Source organism: Centruroides sculpturatus, unplaced genomic scaffold (genome assembly GCF_000671375.1).
Source record: "Centruroides sculpturatus isolate CEXI.00-Female unplaced genomic scaffold, Cexi_2.0 scaffold39, whole genome shotgun sequence".
Lineage (NCBI taxonomy): Eukaryota > Metazoa > Arthropoda > Arachnida > Scorpiones > Buthidae > Centruroides > Centruroides sculpturatus.
Window position 1 is genome coordinate 113,877 of NW_019384314.1, and position 22,762 is coordinate 136,638.

Consider the following 22,762-nt stretch of genomic DNA (forward strand, 5'->3'; position numbering starts at 1 on the left):
TTTCTTTGTAGGTTAATCTTTCGTTTAATTCCCACAACGCTTCGTCACTAAAGGTACAGCGTTAAGAGGCGGAAGCCGGGTAAAGGGCGTCGTAAATCACGTGACAAACGACCTCTTTCGACCCGGTAATGCCGCGTAACCGTTTAGCAATTTTTCCCTAGTTCTACAGAGTAGTTATGGAATGGAAGTACAGGAGAGCGAACGTCTGGCTCGAGATTTTGCGCCCCACAAGTTGCTAGCATCGAATATCGCTACCGACTTAAGGTATATTGCCCTCATATTCACTATTGTGTCACTTCCTCGAAGCAATTAATACCGAAACAAAGATGCATTCTTATTAGCAGGAAAACTATAACTAATTGGTAATTAATGTATAAAATCGAAAAAAAAAGATTGTACTTTTGTAATCTCGAGCATTCTATATCCTAATCCACTTTAGCAAAACGAAACGTAATAGTTTTTCATCCCAAACGCAGGTACCGAAACGCTCTAGGATAGGTTTGACTGTTATCGGGGTCGGAATAAAATTATGCTAATTATGTACGCGGCGTGACCATGATTTTTCTCCAAATTACACTCTGAGCATTGTTTTATGTTCTCTAATCTCTCGAAATGAGGTTCGTGGATCCGCTTCTGCCTAATATTTATTAATTGCAGAATTTAATTTCGTGCGTAACTTAGTCGTTAAGCTAAAGGGTGAAGACCTCTCTCTCTCTCTCTCTGATAGAGGGAAATTGGGTGCCGTGGGGTGTGCACATCTCCTAGTAAAGTAATAGAGACCTCACTTCTCACGCGCGCAAACATACACACACCAAAAAAAAGCCATTATCTGGGGCGTGGGTGTTGCTTCTCCCACACACTTCACCCGACGTTAAGCCGCAAAAATCTCCTGTCCACACCCGCTTGACACTACTTACGTCGATACACAAAATTCCTCTTTCCTGATTATATCCGTAACGTTACGGTAGTAGCGAAATATTGGATTATTCGCACGAGAATGCCGAAACGCTCACCTTTGACCCCTCCGTGTCTGCTTAGAAATCTCGAATTCCTAGAGGTTATCGAGTGGAAATGGCGCAGGTTTTTATTCCGCTGAAGTTCAGCCAGTTTTTGAAATTATTTTCAACTCGAATCTATGTTTCTTTAACTAATTTGCATAAAATTAAGTTATTAAATTAACACGGTTGAAATCACAATACATACCGAATTATTGTCGTTTAGAGGTAATTTCTTCTCTGTAAAGGTCGATTGTAATAAATTTACTTTACAAATAATTGCCAAATTATTACTTTCTTCAGTAAAATTTTAAAAATTTTAAGACACAAATTAGCTATAGTTTCAAAATTAATCTCTAAAGAGAACAATTAGCGAGTTTATGTGCAACTATTTTTTTCCCAAATAAAATTGTAATTACATACACAAAGTATTCGAAGCATTGCAACCGTTTAACTCAATTACAATAATTTACAATAATTTTGTTAATTTATGCTGCTTTCTTCTTAATTACAGTAATCTGTATCAATCAAATAATATTAATTCTTAAATGCAACCCTAATTTTGATTTATAATAAAACTAACGTCATTATTCGCGAGCCATTAAAATTTCAAAATTTGGAAAAATCCCTTGTAGTTTATTCAAATTTTGAAATTAATCAATGGCACACAAGGTACAATTCGAACTAGCCAATAAAACTCGCGCCATTGCAAATCTTAAAATTATCTTTCGAGTCATTTACCGAAGATTTAATTATTAAAGTAATTTGGAAAACTTTCCAAAAAAATCAACCCGAATTAACGTAAAATTTACAGCATTTTTGTGTGTACTTAGAAAAGTTTACGATGGAGAAAAGGCGAACATTTCTCGAATTAAAGCAGAAACGAATGGTAAATAAAGTGGAAACGGTCGGGGATTATTTTTTCGACCATAATAAAGATAAGGTAGACTTTTGCGCTTTACCAAAATAGGCCGCTTCTGCCTTGCACCTCAGGCACTTACCTAAAATGGCAAATCTCTCTTCAATGGAAACAGCGCCCGTCCATTTCCTTTATCTTTTAACTCTACCAACGTGTGGATCCTCAGATAACGATGGAGTACCTTGTCTCTAATGGAACTTTAATTAACAAAAACTTCTCAGTTCTTTCCTTTGCCAATTTTGGCATTTCCTTTCTCCTAAATAATTACTTAAATATACTTATTTATTTATTAATAAAACCCAAATTTCTATGAAAGTAAACTTTTGTATTCATGTTCCCTTTATTAATTACTAAAAGAAACGTCGTGTTTCATTACTACATCACCGGGATGCTAAAAAATAAAGAATAATCAGGAAATATATAAAATATAATCAGGAATAATTGGCATATAAATTTAACATATGTCGCGCGCGGAAATTAAATTTATAGCATGCTGACGTCAGTAATAAAGTATTATACTTACAAATACCTATATAAAGTACGAACATTGAACTCTTAAAAATATATTTAAACGTTTTATTCCTGCGCAGGAGAATATTTGTGTGTGATTCATATGCAGAAATGCATATTTTTACTTGTAAGCTGGGGTATAGTTGTTTATAGATGTTCGGATGCATATCCTTTATTTAGAGAGAGTAACAATGAATTTTTTACTTCCCTTTATTCTTTCCTATATTGCATGTTCCTATTTGGATGCTATATCTTTTGCTGTTTTATAGAAGAGCATATCGCGAACATTCATCACTACATTAAAGTACACTCCTTAATCTTAAAGGGAACATAAGTTTGCACGCAAAAGATGTCATGTTTTATACCCGATAAAACTGGTATCAAGAGAAGCTAACATTAAAATAGAAAAAAGTATCAAAACACGCAAGAACAGACTCGCTTCTCTAATATTTACGTTAGAAAAGTATAAAAACGTCACACTCTTAAACGAATTTTCTTGTATTCCATTCCAATTACAAGAAAGAAAATTATGAAACTTTTCCTTTTTGTTTTTTATGAATTTTATTTCTGCTAAAGTGACGATTCTGCAAATTTCGGTTTCTTGCAAACGAAAAAATTCTTACTCGACATTTAAATTTCAATTTGCAACAAGCTAGTTTTCGCAGCAGTCAGGATTTTCTCTCCAACCATGAATTTGTCGTTACTAGGATTGACAGGCGAATCCCGTAAAGCGATGGAGGAACAATTTGACGACACCATTAAGAAGAATTCGCTTCCATCAGGATAACCTGTCAAACGACAATTGACTTCTGTTTCTAGATTATTTTCTCTAAAATCTCTTTTTCTCTTACCATTTCTATGCTGTGGAGAGATTAAATCACCAAAAAAACCACGTAAAAAATAGACTCGTTACGCTATTTTATCGCTTTGATAAGAAGAATTTAATTTGTTATTAATTCCAGATACTTTTTCTAAACGTACCTCACCATTTATCATCTTCCGGGATCGCGTATCAGAATTTTAGTGATGATGGAGTGTTTGCACTCTGCCATCTTTTTTTTTTCTTAAACTTTCCGGGAAGTGGGAATCGTATTTAGATAATAAATTAAGAAAAATGGTCGATACGGGAACTATTCTTTTATCTTTTCTTTATTGTTTATATGGACTCGGAAAATAATTCCCCTGAAAACAGTAGAAAATTACGTGAAAATGATTAATAATACTTAGAAATTATACAATTATTCATTTTTCTAGATACACAAAGAGTGCTTCAAAAATTTATCATATTGAAGGATCCATTATACAAAGTCGAGATTTCTTTGTGTCAGGTATTCTATGAAGTACCATTCTTAGAAATTAGATGGACATACGGGCCTATAAACTTTAGAATTGAAAAATACTTCATAATATTACTTAAAATCACTCAAAAATGTAAAATGTTTTAAAATATATGAAAATATAAGTTACAAAATATAAAAATGATGTAGCATTTAGACTTGCAAGAGCATATAACTAATTTAGGCAATTGCTGTAACTAGGATGATGCCGAATATACCAAACTAGCTCAATAAAGAAATATCAGGATCGTTCAGGATTCAATAATAATATCAGGCTTTAAGATTGCATTTAAGCTAAATGTTACTATAGAATCCCGGAATTACCCCGATACTCTTGTTGCTACTATAGAATCTTGCAACGATCCTGATACTGTTTTAATAAGGCTGTTTTATATTAATTTTAGGCATGCCTCGCTAATACATTGGCTTCCAGACTACCACCATAAAGCGAGACATAACCTTTTTCACGTCCCAGTGTATAAAAGCCAAAAAACGTACAGTACTTACACTATTATTAGATAGCCCGACAGTTCAATCAATGTTAATTATAATTAAAATTTAAAATGCAGTCAAAATTAATGCAAAATTAAAGAAATAATAAATAAATAAATAAATATTATTAAAAATAATTATAAAAACTAAATAAATTCAACCTAAAAATTAATTAAAATTAAAAATAATAANATTTTGCAGGGAGAAAGTGGAATTGATCTCTTTACACCAACAAAGGTAATATTCTTAATTATATTTTATGTATTATTTTACTAAATTTAATATATAAGAAGTTTTTCCAGTATACTATAGTTTATAAACTACAAACCTTTTTAGGGTACAAAACGTTCTCTCAGTAGACTTCATGGGGGAACATTGGGTTTTGCAGAAGTCATCGGTATTAAGGTCAGTTTGTTGACAGTTCTGATCTGTCTGCTTGTGGTGGAACTTGACTGTGATTAATACCAACTTCCACTAATTTTGAAACGGCTCCTACTAACAAAACTAACAATTATTAGAGTATAATTATTGATAAATATAATTCATTGATTAAATTTAAATAAATAATTTGTATAGAATTGATACAGAATTAAAAATATTTAATAGATGAAAATTCTTAAACAATGGTGTGTTATCAAACAGAAACTAAATAATATAAATTCATTAATTAATTATGTATTTATGATGAAAGTTAATTAATTAGTAATCAACACATTGATATATTACTTGAATAACAGCTAGGTGATGACAATTTATACACATGTGTATATTTAAACATGTTTAAAATTTCATACAAAGTCTATATATAAAAGTTAAATCTTAAAAAAGTATTTATAAATTATGACCCTTTATCAATAAACTGATTAGTCGTGAGATGTAATTAATGGAAAATAAACTATGTATGTGATGACAGGAAAATATTAGAAAAGAGTTTGTCGACTTTTAAAATTAATGAACGATTAAAAAACAAAGAAAATTTGTGGACAACTATAATTAATTCTGCAGGTATTCTACCAGTGAAAAATGATCCAATTTATAAATGTCATCAATCAGATTTGTTGAAAGATCAAGAGAAATTGATGATGAAGCAAGAATTCCAATAATTATTTCTGTACAGAATTAATTTTATTATAAATTAAATTAAATTAAATATAGCAGAAAATAATACTTAATGAATTACAGATGTAAAATTATATTTTTATATTTGATTTTAAGGATCTTGCCAGTTTGGGGATAACACTTTCACCAGGCGATTTGGTCTTAGTTAAAGTAAGTTTAATTTTTGCTTATTATTATTTATGTCCTCACACAAATTAATTATTGATATATTATCTTTTAATATTTAGGGAGAACAGGGACCGGCGGGACCTCCTGGGCCAGCGGGGCCAGCCGGTCCTACAGGTCTTCCAGGATTTGATGGTAGAGTTGGCTTACCTGGTGAACCGGTAAGCCTTAATTAATATGAAATTAATAAGTTATTATACAACTATGATAATAATTATTTAAAATAGATATAATTTTGAATGTAACTGAATATGAATTTTAGGCATTTTGTTACTTGATTTGATTATTTTAATTTTTTTCTTTATTGTTTTTATTAATCTTACAAAAACAAAAACTTTTATAGGGTCCTCCTGGTGAAACAGGTATGCCTGGAAGTCCAGGACCTGCGGTAAATATTTTTCATTTATCATTTATAACCACTTTTAGTATTGAAACATTAGAAAAAAATTATAAAATGTATGTAAACATATAATAAAACTGTGTCAACACTTGAATAAGAAAGGAACTGTGTATATTGATAAGGAATTAAGATATCATTGAAGTTTCAATTAGAAAAAGCAAAGTTAGATTTTATTAGATTTGTGTAAGATTGTGTGAATGAGGTCACTCATACAACCTTGTACAAATATCTGAATGGTCTACAATGAACTTAGATTTAATTAAAAAATATATAATTTAAGATCAGTCTGTGTAAGATTAATTCTAGATGAAGATTAAGATCTTAGTCTAGATTAAGATCTAGACTAAGATTAATTCTAGGATGAATAGTAAATATAAAATTCCATGCATGGGAAGCTATAACTTCTTTAAATAAGTTTTTCACGAAACCCTTTTTACACATTTTCTAGCAGTTTCTTGAGCAAACAAATGTTTTCAGCCATGTTTAATGGCCTTCTTCAGATTCTAAAGCATTGTCAGTTAACAAAAATTTCAAAGGTGTTATTGTTTATAGAAAGTTTCCTATTTCCTATGATGTCATTGTTTTAATGGGAGATTAAAAGACATACAAAATTGAAAAAATTAACAAAATAGATGTGTGAATAGATATCAAAATAAATGACTATTGCTACAAGAATAAAATAAGAAGATTAAATAACTAAATAAATTGAGAGAAATGTTAACAAGTTTGTGACAAATTCGATGAGAGGATGGATTAGTCTATTTTATTTAAAGGGTTATCGAGGAGTGATTTTCAAGTAGTGGAGAGCGAGTTGGCATCTCTGCTGTTAATACAGTTTTGTTTGAGGGAATTCGCAAAGATTTCTAGTGTTTTCTAAAGATTTCTTTCTATAAACAATAACACCTCTCAAATTTTTGTTAACTGACAATGCTTTAGAACCTGAAGGAGGCCATTAAACATGGTTGAAAACATTTGTTTGCTCAAGAAATTGCTAAAAAATGTGTAAAAAGGTTTTGTGAAACTTAAATATAAAATTTTTGTGTTTCGAAATAAACATAATTATACAAAATATTAAAAGGTATATAAAGTATAGGAGAATAAAATTAAAATTATAAAAAATCAAATTATATTAGAAAACAGATCATTAAATATCTAAGTCTGATAGTTATATTAAAGCCAAACAATTGCCAGATTAAATCGAACTACATTACCACTACTTAGTAGCTGTAATATATCCTGATTTTAGTCCAGCAATTGTTTTGCTTTGATAATTAAATATAAGTGGTTACTTATATTTAATTATCAAAGCAAATAATACAAAGTTTTTCATAGAAATTGGTTCAGTCATTCTTATGTGATACTCAGACAGACATGAATTAAATTTTATATAGAGTATATAGAAGAAAGAATAGAATAAGTTATTACAATAAATGTATATAGTCAGAAGTAACGTTAGCTAGGAAATTTTGCAAGAAGAGATATGGAAAATAGTTTCTATAATTTATGTTTGGAAAGGAAGAGGCTACCAGAAAGACTATATTATGTAGAGACAAATGCTCAAAAAATCTAGAAAACCTAAGAGCTAAAACTTATCATAATAGATTGAAAGAAAATGAAATAGTTGATGAGGAAAGTAACAAGCCAACTATAATGATTTTTAATCATTGTGTAGTCACTGTGAATGAATAACAGAATAATTTTAAACAATGATAATTTGACACATTTCTTAAATATAAAAAAATGAAAAAAATAGTATTCTCATATTTATTTTTATATGCATAGTTTTTATCATTAAAATCATATTCAATATTTTCTTTCAGTTTAACTCATATCAAATTATAGAAATTTATTATCTTATTTTGAATATAATGGGATAAAAAATAATTTTAAAAAATTTTATTGTTAAATATTACATTTTGTATCTGTTTTTTTTTCTAAATGAAGTTTGAAATTGATACTGATACTATATGCATAAATAAAAGATGAGTAAAAGCCTAACAAATGAAGAAACGTACAAAAAGTATATTAAAATGATACAAACAAAAAACAAATAAAACAATAGAAAAATTCTCTTAGATAAAAGTAGAAAATTCTAATATAAATAAATTCTTATATAATATTCTAATAAAAAAGTTCCAAAATATAGTTGATAACAATATTCAACAATGGATCAAGTAACACTGATGATGATAAATCACTTCATATTATATTGATTATCTTTAAAATTGAATCTGTATTTAAATTTCTTTTGAAAACTTTTGAAATTTGTAACTGTATTTGTGATAGATTAATGTATTTTAACATTTATCATTCCAAGGATATTTATTTTGAGAAGAAAAATTTAACAAAAAAGTAGTTTTCTTGGTTGGTTTTTTTGTGGAATATTTTGACTAAACTTCTTATGGAAAGAATATCAAAAGTTTTCTTTTTTCTCCTTTGCAATTTAGCAAGAGTAAACAGATAAGTCTAACCTTTAAAAAATCAATTGTTATGCCAGCACAAGTGATGCATTTCAGAATTACAAATTTCTCTTCAAATAAAATTTTTGTTTAAAAAGTAGAGAGAGTTTTTATCATATCTTAAACCCTGCAAACTACACTAATGATTGTGTTGACTGTGTGTAGCATATAAAATATTAAAAACTTTAAAAATCTCTTAGAAATCTATAAGTAATTATTTTTCAAATAACCAGAATTCAGAAAATTTCAGAAAATTTTTCAAGACAAAATATACAAACAGAATATGTTTTTATATAGTCCATTTATGAGTAAAGATTTTTTAATATAAAATATATTGTAAAAATACAAAATATTAAAGACTGATATGAATAAATTATTCTTGTTGTCTTCTTTGTCATCCTCTTTCATCATCACAGGAACGTGATCGACACTGGTAGAGTTAACCTTTCTTTATAGGCTACTTTCCCCACCTATATTTATGTAAATCGGGTAAAAGTTTCTTGACTATGGATTCCATAAAAATTTTTTACATTGTAAAGAAAAACATTGTAAAGTTTTTTTATTAAAAATTTTTAAAATAAAGACAAAAATTTTTTACTTAATCTTTCACTCTATTAACACAATACTAAATCTGAGTAAAACAATAATAAAATATAAATGTTTTAAGAATTCAGGATAATATGTACATAAATGTGTCTATTTCTTATATTTTTGAGCTTTTTGTTTGTAGTTTTCTTATTATAATAAAAAGTAAAGAAAGAAAAGGATTTAATAAAAAGGCAAAATTTTATTTCTGACAAGAAAAAACTAATACAAACAAGCAAAAATTATTGTGACATCATCACAATGCTAGGCTGCAATTTTTAACCATTTTTAATTTATGTAATTTAAAATACATGCTCTCCACTTCAAATTAGTAGTGTCTTGTCCCTGTATATCATACTTTTCCTGACAACAATAGTCATGCCAGTCATCTATGTAACTCCATTCTGGAGAATTTTTTGAATTCAAATCAGTGACTTTCGGTCTATACCGTAAGTTCATATATAGTTAATTGGGGCCTCCTGACCCTAAGTTTCCCATATCTTGACTTGACTTTCATCTATCTATCTATTGAGATTAAGGACAAACAGATGGACAACAGTGGAAATTTATAGGTCTACAATTTTTTTCAAATTGCAGCCCAAAAATTAAATTTGAATATTTTAATTTTTAATAAAATTAAAATGGTTTCTCTTTCTCTCTCTCATTCACTCATCACAAATTGAGTCTTCCAGATACAATTGATCTCCTGTGTGCTTTGTTGTTCACTGCTGTAAAAAAGTTCTCTAAACATCTATAATTCTGCAATATTTTGTATGCAGTTAATTCATCTAATCCTAGGATGACTAGGTTTTCTCTTTTTCTTTATATGAGGGAAATCTAATATTAAAGGTACAGGCCAAAATTACACTAACATTTATAATTAAAGAAAATATTTAATATATTCCACAAAAACTACATACTTTTGTTTATTTCTCAACATAATCACCATAAACGTTGAGACATTTATCCCAGCGTGACACTAGTTTGAACATCTCTTCACAGTACTGTTGCTTGTCAAGTTGCTTGATGTAGTCCTGATGGTGTCTTCCAATTCCTCCTGATCTGCAAAGCGTTTCCCTGCCAAAAATTTCTTTAAAGGTCTAAATAAATGAAAATCTGAGGGGGCTAAATCTGCACTATATTTCACACATCAAATAAAACCAAACTATGGTTGACACAGCAGAATTGGGAGGTCCTGCAACATCCTCTGTTTAGTCCAGATTTAGCCCCCTCAGATTTTCATTTATTTGGACCTTTAACGGAATTTTGTAGACCTCTGATTTTTCATTTAACGTAAGAGTATCTCTATCATTGCATAACACTCTTCTTAGTGTTGGTTGTGGGGTTATGGGCAAAGTAAAGCCATGCTTTCTAAAAGGCGTGTTATTTTTTAGCAATATAGGGCCCAAAAACGGTATTGGAGGTACTATCTTTAGTTCTTTTTTGTTACAGAGGAAAGACTGTTGAAACAATTTGTTGATGAAAACATTTTGAAGGTTACTTTGATTATACCACTCGTTTCCTGAGCTGGCACATTGACTTCAGGGTTATTGATTTTTGAGTGCAGGTGAAGTGAAGAGGGTAATGCTGGTTGAATCGAAGGACATCTCAAAGAAAGGATTCCAGAAGTGCTACCATGACTTTTACATTGCTGGCAGATGTATATTATTACAAGGAGACTTATTTTGAAAGAGAATATATTTCAGTATTGTACCACTAATAACTTTTAGACTTATGGATCCAGTTCCAGAACTTTTGGATACTACTTCATAGATATTATTATATGACACTTACACTAGTTTTTGCTGTATTGGAATACAAAAAACTATAAATAATCCCTAGTATTTTTAAGCATCCTCATTTTATCAGGTCTATCTGAGAAAGCCTGAAAGTACTATAAATTATTTAAAATGAGAGACTTATTATTGAATATTATTATATATTTTTGTTTAATTTATTTTATTTTATCATTATTATTATTCAGTACAGAAAAGTTGACAGCAAAATATAAATTATATTGTTTATTCTTATTACATTCTCTATTCTGTGCCAGTCTTTTCATCTTAATTTTTTAAATGATTAAACTGAATTTCAAAATTAATTCTAATTATTAATCTTAGCACAAAATGATGGCCTAATTATGTATTTTTATACTCAATTAAGATTTTTAATTAAATTAAATATGTAATCTGAAAATTTATGTCCTTGATTAACTATAGAATTTGATTTGGCTTATATGTATTATATACTTATTACATTGGATATGTGTTTCTGTTAAGAAATGATCAGAGAAAATGAGACAAGTTAGTTATCAGAAAATTAGCAAATTAATAAAAATATCCTATTGCTTATTCTATTAATTTAAATATAGCATAAATAAAAAAGGTCCATAGAGTTTGGATATAAATATAAATAAGTCAACTCTACATTTTCCAACTCAGTCTTCTAAAGATACATTTACAATTTACTTAATTCAGCTTTTAAATATTCACTAATTTAAATTTCAAATTGAAACATATAGGAATATCTTTTAGTAACTTTATTTAGTGTGGGATTTGCTATAGTGAGATTTACAATATATACTATACTATACTAGAAGATTCAGTTAATGCACAATGATTCAGTGTGATGCATCATGGCTAGCATAATATAGGCTATATAAGAAAATTTATAATGGGTTTTAAAAAAATTTTAACAAAATTTGATATAAATGTAAGTAAATGATAAAAAGTGGATCAAAACATTTTAAATTCATTATTAACTGTCTTATGTAACTTCTACTAAAACAAATTTTAAAACCTTTTAGAAAAATACAGAGAAATTCATATTTACATGCAAAAACTTATCTAGTTATTGAAAACTTTAAAGCAAAAAAAAAAAAAAACTGTACCTTACAATGCTGCCAATTTAGATTAAGAAAAATTTGGAAAAATGGTTAGCAGCACTTAGTCCAGCCATTCACCCCCCCATTGCCTACTTGTTTTCTTTTAGTTCAATACAATTTGGATTTTTTCATGTATATTTGAAAGAGTTCAGCTTTTGAATAATAATCCAAACAAATAATGTAACATTAACTCAAGTGTGTTAGAAAATATGGTTTGGTGTGACTGAGAGCTGCAAACAAAAAAGAAGGGAGATGAGTCCAAATAACATCAGATAATTTTTTCTCTTTTAACAGAAAACATTTTTTAAAATTTAGTTACAAAATAAAATAATAGAAGTTTAGATTTAATGACTTTTTTTTTATCCTCTTGTAGGTTTTTATGAATAGTATTATTTTATTAAGTCAGTTTAAATTACTTTTTGAGTGAAAAAATCCTTTTCAAACAAATTTTTCTTTTATTAAATATGTTTTCTGATTAGTTTGGATTCAATTAGTGCAGTGATTTTCTGGAATGTATTAAGCAGATTAACTGGGTATTCTTAAATACAATAGAAAATCAAAAAGTAATGCCTTTTTATTAATAATAATTTTTTGGTATTGTTCTTCATTACAAAAAGTGAATGGCCTGAAGCAAGAGTATTCTGGCTACACTATTAAACCTTTGAACAGCTGATGTCTGAGTGAAGAAAAGAAAATAGCATTCACTGAGTCCATATAAAAAAAAAATCTGTTTAGTCCAGATTTAGCCCCCTCAGATTTTCATTTATTTGGACCNCTTTACACCAAAACTAAAACTAAAATCAAGTCAATCGAAAATTAAAATGTTTTTTTAAAAAACCGTTCAAAAGTTTTGAAATTTTCAAATTGTAAATCAAATTAATTTTTAAATTTATGTCATTCGGGTGCGGCAGTGACGGAACGTTTTGCTTTTAATATATATATACAGTATATACAGATATACAGATTTATTAAGTGCTCAATAAGCATAGAAAACCGATGCAAAAGAAAAATAATAAATAGATAAAACTTCCGAAAATCTTCTTAAGAGCAAGGCAAGCATCAAAAATAAACAGGAATATACAGTATTTAAAAAAAAAACGCCATTATTAGCGAAGCGCTGTTAAGCGAGATACACCAGTAAAATAATTCTTTTATATTTGAATTTTTGAGATAACGTAAGTTATAAGCCTCCAGGTAAATAATGATTAGACTATTTACAATGTATGTTAATTACTTGTTAAGAGCTTCTCGTGGATGGTTTCTTACAGTAACCCGCAACTTATTTTACATGGGAAATTATAATTTAGTCGGTCTGTTTATCCTCACATTGGTTAATATGATTTAGGTTAGCTTGAAATTATTTGCCACGCCCGCAATTAGCATCCACCTTTTCTTAGAATTAGATCCTCAGCGAATAAATCCTTCCTAGAATTTCTATCCGTGTTATTTTGTTAGCTGTCGGTTAAGTTAACCCACCGAAGAAAATTTCTACAGTAGATTAACTGAATAAACACTTGACGAAATTAAAAATGCATTGCGTGTTTTACACAATTTCAGATAAATGTTTTAATGTCGTAACTCAAACTATGGATCGTCTTGTTTAGTCTGTGCTCAGAATTAAATTGCTACGTTTAACTTACAAAGAAGAGATATGTAATTAAAGTGTTCAGCTCTTAACATCTATGAAAATGAAGTGTGAACTGTGTATTACAGTTCACATTTCATTTGCATAATGCTGAATTCTTCCGTGTGGTAAAATTCCTCGCCTTCTGGAATATAGCACGCTCAGGGTCAAAAGTATGGCTTTTAGTCGGTAATATATTATTACAGTCCCAAATGCTCGTGTAGCATCTTCCATTTTATGTTGCAATTAAACCGCAAATATTGCTCAGGTGTACGCTTTTGAAACTTAGAACAAAAGTTATAGAGGTAGCTCCGTGGATGAGAAAATTCGCGAGAAGGACGTCTACTCCCACCGAGACGTGGTATCCCGACGGGACGGATGATTAATTGTTTAGTTGGGATGATAGATACGTTATCGTCTCTGATCACGATGCATCTATGGGATCGAGTGACTAATAATTCCCGGCCGGCTTCGTTTGAAGTCGTCTACCTACAACCCGTGTTCGGGTGAAACAACCTTGTTCTCCAACTTCCTACCGTGTACGGGGTGCTACAGCTATAACGCCATCTGTCGAGTGAAAATTAAACTATCCAGTTATGAATAAGTGGAAAGGGTACTTACAAATTGTCACGTCGTCTCGAGTGTTTGCGCCAACTTTAGTGATTTATGAATCTGTAGTAGTTTAGAAGCATTAATGGGTGAAGTTTTCTGTTTACAGGACCTCCCGGAAAAAGAGGGAAACGAGGAAGAAAAGGAGAAGTGGGCGATCAAGGTCTTCCGGTGAGTTACTACTGAAATCTTCGCATGTCAGTTCTGTAACCAAGAGCATCTGGTCGAGTTTTTCTAGCCATAGAAAAAATTTAATTTTTTTAAGATAAACGAAACTATTTTACAGTATCATATTATATAGATTATCTATAGAAAATAATTGGAATATTCGTTAAACGTGAATGGTTAATGTGATTTTTTTTTTTTGCGCGCTTATTGCAGCACGTGTCCTTGTGTGTTTGTATACAATGGCCTTGTGTTATTGTATGTAAATGTGACTTTTAGTTTGAAAAAAACAAAAAGATGCTTCGCGTTATATATGTTATACTTGTTTGCTAAACATGTTATTTTTATTCAATTACATAAGAATTAAAAACAAAATCCAATACTTACATCAATATAATTCAAACGAATTATTAAGTAAGATTTATTTTTTAATTGTATTAAATTAATCAGATTGATTAAAAAGTCAAAAGGCAAATGAATACTTTATTCATTGTGGGAGAAAAGTCATTCAATAGGAAACATTCAAAATTAAACCTCTTTTATAAAAAAAATCAAACAAGTATAATTACAAAATTTTTATCTTTGTTTTGAAATGCTAAACTTGTTTCACTTCATTAAATTGCTATAGATATCATCAATAATTAAAAATAAATTTTTTTCTTAACCGTAGGGACCAATGGGACCTCCGGGTAAACCGGGTTTTCCGGTGAGTAAGCCCATTACGTTGCCTTTCTTTTTCTTTTTTGTGTGAGTGCACGGAACATTTAATCTTAAATACCTCCAACTTTTCCTTTTTTTTTTCCAGGGAGCAATCGGTATTGATGGACCAAAAGGCGATCCGGTAAGCATTTCGATGTTCGGTCAAGAGAAATAATTTTTAACAGAAATAGTTTATAATTAATTTTTATAATGAATATATTATTACATTCATGTTTTTTATTATAAATTTTTACAGGGGGATAAAGGAAGTAAAGGTGATAAGGTAAGTGGATTATTTGGTGAGAAATCAGAATTTTTTTTAATTGAAATTTGAAATAATTTGCATAATAAATCTGATTAGAATTGTATACAAACCAGAAATACTATCAGTAATCAATGTGAATATTAATTCATATTCACATTTAATAGTAATTATTTTTAATTCTTGTGATAAGATTAGATGCTGTTTTGTATTCCTTTATACACGTAGATACAGACTAAGCATTCTTAAATATTCTTAATATGGATACTTTGTCTACATTAAAGAAAAAGTAGATTATTAATATAAAATTCTTCTATTATAACCCTATGGATGAATCATGACTAATTAAACAAGTAAAGTTCTTATAATGTAATTTCATACATTAAATAAGATTTTGTCTTTAATTTTGCAGGGAGAAAGTGGAATTGATCTCTTTACACCAACAAAGGTAATATTCTTAATTATATTTTATGTATTATTTTACTAAATTTAATATATAAGAAGTTTTTCCAGTATACTATAGTTTATAAACTACAAACCTTTTTAGGGTACAAAACGTTCTCTCAGTAGACTTCATGGGGGAACATTGGGTTTTGCAGAAGTCATCGGTATTAAGGTCAGTTTGTTGACAGTTCTGATCTGTCTGCTTGTGGTGGAACTTGACTGTGATTAATACCAACTTCCACTAATTTTGAAACGGCTCCTACTAACAAAACTAACAATTATTAGAGTATAATTATTGATAAATATAATTCATTGATTAAATTTAAATAAATAATTTGTATAGAATTGATACAGAATTAAAAATATTTAATAGATGAAAATTCTTAAACAATGGTGTGTTATCAAACAGAAACTAAATAATATAACTTCATTAATTAATTATGTATTTATGATGAAAGTTAATTAATTAGTAATCAACACATTGATATATTACTTGAATAACAGCTAGGTGATGACAATTTATACACATGTGTATATTTAAACATGTTTAAAATTTCATACAAAGTCTATATATAAAAGTTAAATCTTAAAAAAGTATTTATAAATTATGACCCTTTATCAATAAACTGATTAGTCGTGAGATGTAATTAATGGAAAATAAACTATGTATGTGATGACAGGAAAATATTAGAAAAGAGTTTGTCGACTTTTAAAATTAATGAACGATTAAAAAACAAAGAAAATTTGTGGACAACTATAATTAATTCTGCAGGTATTCTACCAGTGAAAAATGATCCAATTTATAAATGTCATCAATCAGATTTGTTGAAAGATCAAGAGAAATTGATGATGAAGCAAGAATTCCAATAATTATTTCTGTACAGAATTAATTTTATTATAAATTAAATTAAATTAAATATAGCAGAAAATAATACTTAATGAATTACAGATGTAAAATTATATTTTTATATTTGATTTTAAGGATCTTGCCAGTTTGGGGATAACACTTTCACCAGGCGATTTGGTCTTAGTTAAAGTAAGTTTAATTTTTGCTTATTATTATTTATGTCCTCACACAAATTAATTATTGATATATTATCTTTTAATATTTAGGGAGAACAGGGACCGGCGGGACCTCCTGGGCCAGCGGGGCCAGCCGGTCCTACAGGTCTTCCAGGATTTGATGGTAGAGTTGGCTTACCTGGTGAACCGGTAAGCCTTAATTAATATGAAATTAATAAGTTATTATACAACTATGATAATAATTATTTAAAATAGATATAATTTTGAATGTAACTGAATATGAATTTTAGGCATTTTGTTACTTGATTTGATTATTTTAATTTTTTTCTTTATTGTTTTTATTAATCTTACAAAAACAAAAACTTTTATAGGGTCCTCCTGGTGAAACAGGTATGCCTGGAAGTCCAGGACCTGCGGTAAATATTTTTCATTTATCATTTATAACCACTTTTAGTATTGAAACATTAGAAAAAAATTATAAAATGTATGTAAACATATAATAAAACTGTGTCAACACTTGAATAAGAAAGGAACTGTGTATATTGATAAGGAATTAAGATATCATTGAAGTTTCAATTAGAAAAAGCAAAGTTAGATTTTATTAGATTTGTGTAAGATTGTGTGAATGAGGTCACTCATACAACCTTGTACAAATATCTGAATGGTCTACAATGAACTTAGATTTAATTAAAAAATATATAATTTAAGATCAGTCTGTGTAAGATTAATTCTAGATGAAGATTAAGATCTTAGTCTAGATTAAGATCTAGACTAAGATTAATTCTAGGATGAATAGTAAATATAAAATTCCATGCATGGGAAGCTATAACTTCTTTAAATAAGTTTTTCACGAAACCCTTTTTACACATTTTCTAGCAGTTTCTTGAGCAAACAAATGTTTTCAGCCATGTTTAATGGCCTTCTTCAGATTCTAAAGCATTGTCAGTTAACAAAAATTTCAAAGGTGTTATTGTTTATAGAAAGTTTCCTATTTCCTATGATGTCATTGTTTTAATGGGAGATTAAAAGACATATAAAATTGAAAAAATTAACAAAATAGATGTGTGAATAGATATCAAAATAAATGACTATTGCTACAAGAATAAAATAAGAAGATTAAATAACTAAATAAATTGAGAGAAATGTTAACAAGTTTGTGACAAATTCGATGAGAGGATGGATTAGTCTATTTTATTTAAAGGGTTATCGAGGAGTGATTTTCAAGCAGTGGAGAGCGAGTTGGCATCTCTGCTGTTAATACAGTTTTGTTTGAGGGAATTCGCAAAGATTTCTAGTGTTTTCTAAAGATTTCTTTCTATAAACAATAACACCTCTCAAATTTTTGTTAACTGACAATGCTTTAGAACCTGAAGGAGGCCATTAAACATGGTTGAAAACATTTGTTTGCTCAAGAAATTGCTAAAAAATGTGTAAAAAGGTTTTGTGAAACTTAAATATAAAATTTTTGTGTTTCGAAATAAACATAATTATACAAAATATTAAAAGGTATATAAAGTATAGGAGAATAAAATTAAAATTATAAAAAATCAAATTATATTAGAAAACAGATCATTAAATATCTAAGTCTGATAGTTATATTAAAGCCAAACAATTGCCAGATTAAATCGAACTACATTACCACTACTTAGTAGCTGTAATATATCCTGATTTTAGTCCAGCAATTGTTTTGCTTTGATAATTAAATATAAGTGGTTACTTATATTTAATTATCAAAGCAAATAATACAAAGTTTTTCATAGAAATTGGTTCAGTCATTCTTATGTGATACTCAGACAGACATGAATTAAATTTTATATAGAGTATATAGAAGAAAGAATAGAATAAGTTATTACAATAAATGTATATAGTCAGAAGTAACGTTAGCTAGGAAATTTTGCAAGAAGAGATATGGAAAATAGTTTCTATAATTTATGTTTGGAAAGGAAGAGGCTACCAGAAAGACTATATTATGTAGAGACAAATGCTCAAAAAATCTAGAAAACCTAAGAGCTAAAACTTATCATAATAGATTGAAAGAAAATGAAATAGTTGATGAGGAAAGTAACAAGCCAACTATAATGATTTTTAATCATTGTGTAGTCACTGTGAATGAATAACAGAATAATTTTAAACAATGATAATTTGACACATTTCTTAAATATAAAAAAATGAAAAAAATAGTATTCTCATATTTATTTTTATATGCATAGTTTTTATCATTAAAATCATATTCAATATTTTCTTTCAGTTTAACTCATATCAAATTATAGAAATTTATTATCTTATTTTGAATATAATGGGATAAAAAATAATTTTAAAAAATTTTATTGTTAAATATTACATTTTGTATCTGTTTTTTTTTCTAAATGAAGTTTGAAATTGATACTGATACTATATGCATAAATAAAAGATGAGTAAAAGCCTAACAAATGAAGAAACGTACAAAAAGTATATTAAAATGATACAAACAAAAAACAAATAAAACAATAGAAAAATTCTCTTAGATAAAAGTAGAAAATTCTAATATAAATAAATTCTTATATAATATTCTAATAAAAAAGTTCCAAAATATAGTTGATAACAATATTCAACAATGGATCAAGTAACACTGATGATGATAAATCACTTCATATTATATTGATTATCTTTAAAATTGAATCTGTATTTAAATTTCTTTTGAAAACTTTTGAAATTTGTAACTGTATTTGTGATAGATTAATGTATTTTAACATTTATCATTCCAAGGATATTTATTTTGAGAAGAAAAATTTAACAAAAAAGTAGTTTTCTTGGTTGGTTTTTTTGTGGAATATTTTGACTAAACTTCTTATGGAAAGAATATCAAAAGTTTTCTTTTTTCTCCTTTGCAATTTAGCAAGAGTAAACAGATAAGTCTAACCTTTAAAAAATCAATTGTTATGCCAGCACAAGTGATGCATTTCAGAATTACAAATTTCTCTTCAAATAAAACTTTTGTTTAAAAAGTAGAGAGAGTTTTTATCATATCTTAAACCCTGCAAACTACACTAATGATTGTGTTGACTGTGTGTAGCATATAAAATATTAAAAACTTTAAAAATCTCTTAGAAATCTATAAGTAATTATTTTTCAAATAACCAGAATTCAGAAAATTTCAGAAAATTTTTCAAGACAAAATATACAAACAGAATATGTTTTTATATAGTCCATTTATGAGTAAAGATTTTTTAATATAAAATATATTGTAAAAATACAAAATATTAAAGACTGATATGAATAAATTATTCTTGTTGTCTTCTTTGTCATCCTCTTTCATCATCACAGGAACGTGATCGACACTGGTAGAGTTAACCTTTCTTTATAGGCTACTTTCCCCACCTATATTTATGTAAATCGGGTAAAAGTTTCTTGACTATGGATTCCATAAAAATTTTTTACATTGTAAAGAAAAACATTGTAAAGTTTTTTTATTAAAAATTTTTAAAATAAAGACAAAAATTTTTTACTTAATCTTTCACTCTATTAACACAATACTAAATCTGAGTAAAACAATAATAAAATATAAATGTTTTAAGAATTCAGGATAATATGTACATAAATGTGTCTATTTCTTATATTTTTGAGCTTTTTGTTTGTAGTTTTCTTATTATAATAAAAAGTAAAGAAAGAAAAGGATTTAATAAAAAGGCAAAATTTTATTTCTGACAAGAAAAAACTAATACAAACAAGCAAAAATTATTGTGACATCATCACAATGCTAGGCTGCAATTTTTAACCATTTTTAATTTATGTAATTTAAAATACATGCTCTCCACTTCAAATTAGTAGTGTCTTGTCCCTGTATATCATACTTTTCCTGACAACAATAGTCATGCCAGTCATCTATGTAACTCCATTCTGGAGAATTTTTTGAATTCAAATCAGTGACTTTCGGTCTATACCGTAAGTTCATATATAGTTAATTGGGGCCTCCTGACCCTAAGTTTCCCATATCTTGACTTGACTTTCATCTATCTATCTATTGAGATTAAGGACAAACAGATGGACAACAGTGGAAATTTATAGGTCTACAATTTTTTTCAAATTGCAGCCCAAAAATTAAATTTGAATATTTTAATTTTTAATAAAATTAAAATGGTTTCTCTTTCTCTCTCTCATTCACTCATCACAAATTGAGTCTTCCAGATACAATTGATCTCCTGTGTGCTTTGTTGTTCACTGCTGTAAAAAAGTTCTCTAAACATCTATAATTCTGCAATATTTTGTATGCAGTTAATTCATCTAATCCTAGGATGACTAGGTTTTCTCTTTTTCTTTATATGAGGGAAATCTAATATTAAAGGTACAGGCCAAAATTACACTAACATTTATAATTAAAGAAAATATTTAATACATTCCACAAAAACTACATACTTTTGTTTATTTCTCAACATAATCACCATAAACATTGAGACATTTATCCCAGCGTGACACTAGTTTGAACATCTCTTCACAGTACTGTTGCTTGTCAAGTTGCTTGATGTAGTCCTGATGGTGTCTTCCAATTCCTCCTGATCTGCAAAGCGTTTCCCTGCCAAAAATTTCTTTAAAGGTCTAAATAAATGAAAATCTGAGGGGGCTAAATCTGCACTATATTTCACACATCAAATAAAACCAAACTATGGTTGACACAGCAGAATTGGGAGGTCCTGCAACATCCTCTGTTTAGTCCAGATTTAGCCCCCTCAGATTTTCATTTATTTGGACCTTTAACGGAATTTTGTAGACCTCTGATTTTTCATTTAACGTAAGAGTATCTCTATCATTGCATAACACTCTTCTTAGTGTTGGTTGTGGGGTTATGGGCAAAGTAAAGCCATGCTTTCTAAAAGGCGTGTTATTTTTTAGCAATATAGGGCCCAAAAACGGTATTGGAGGTACTATCTTTAGTTCTTTTTTGTTACAGAGGAAAGACTGTTGAAATAATTTGTTGATGAAAACATTTTGAAGGTTACTTTGATTATACCACTCGTTTCCTGAGCTGGCACATTGACTTCAGGGTTATTGATTTTTGAGTGCAGGTGAAGTGAAGAGGGTAATGCTGGTTGAATCGAAGGACATCTCAAAGAAAGGATTCCAGAAGTGCTACCATGACTTTTACATTGCTGGCAGATGTATATTATTACAAGGAGACTTATTTTGAAAGAGAATATATTTCAGTATTGTACCACTAATAACTTTTAGACTTATGGATCCAGTTCCAGAACTTTTGGATACTACTTCATAGATATTATTATATGACACTTACACTAGTTTTTGCTGTATTGGAATACAAAAAACTATAAATAATCCCTAGTATTTTTAAGCATCCTCATTTTATCAGGTCTATCTGAGAAAGCCTGAAAGTACTATAAATTATTTAAAATGAGAGACTTATTATTGAATATTATTATATATTTTTGTTTAATTTATTTTATTTTATCATTATTATTATTCAGTACAGAAAAGTTGACAGCAAAATATAAATTATATTGTTTATTCTTATTACATTCTCTATTCTGTGCCAGTCTTTTCATCTTAATTTTTTAAATGATTAAACTGAATTTCAAAATTAATTCTAATTATTAATCTTAGCACAAAATGATGGCCTAATTATGTATTTTTATACTCAATTAAGATTTTTAATTAAATTAAATATGTAATCTGAAAATTTATGTCCTTGATTAACTATAGAATTTGATTTGGCTTATATGTATTATATACTTATTACATTGGATATGTGTTTCTGTTAAGAAATGATCAGAGAAAATGAGACAAGTTAGTTATCAGAAAATTAGCAAATTAATAAAAATATCCTATTGCTTATTCTATTAATTTAAATATAGCATAAATAAAAAAGGTCCATAGAGTTTGGATATAAATATAAATAAGTCAACTCTACATTTTCCAACTCAGTCTTCTAAAGATACATTTACAATTTACTTAATTCAGCTTTTAAATATTCACTAATTTAAATTTCAAATTGAAACATATAGGAATATCTTTTAGTAACTTTATTTAGTGTGGGATTTGCTATAGTGAGATTTACAATATATACTATACTATACTAGAAG

The 22,762-nt window shown here is 28.3% G+C and overlaps 1 protein-coding gene across 6 annotated transcripts in view; it reads left to right on the plus strand.

The window, feature by feature from the left end:
* The window catches only part of LOC111622860 (collagen alpha chain CG42342-like), a 120,470-nt gene that overhangs the window by 31,414 nt on the left and 66,294 nt on the right, over positions 1–22,762 (plus strand). For 5 of the 6 annotated variants that reach the window (XM_023365299.1, XM_023365334.1, XM_023365314.1 and 2 more), the window contains exons 3-11: positions 14,208–14,269; positions 14,934–14,969; positions 15,069–15,104; positions 15,219–15,245; positions 15,637–15,672; positions 15,772–15,840; positions 16,651–16,704; positions 16,782–16,880; positions 17,063–17,107. In XM_023365299.1, the coding sequence (XP_023221067.1) occupies positions 14,208–14,269; positions 14,934–14,969; positions 15,069–15,104; positions 15,219–15,245; positions 15,637–15,672; positions 15,772–15,840; positions 16,651–16,704; positions 16,782–16,880; positions 17,063–17,107 (464 nt within the window). The remainder of the gene's footprint in view (positions 1–14,207; positions 14,270–14,933; positions 14,970–15,068; positions 15,105–15,218; positions 15,246–15,636; positions 15,673–15,771; positions 15,841–16,650; positions 16,705–16,781; positions 16,881–17,062; positions 17,108–22,762) is intronic. The other variant, XM_023365325.1, reaches the window with a different exon arrangement.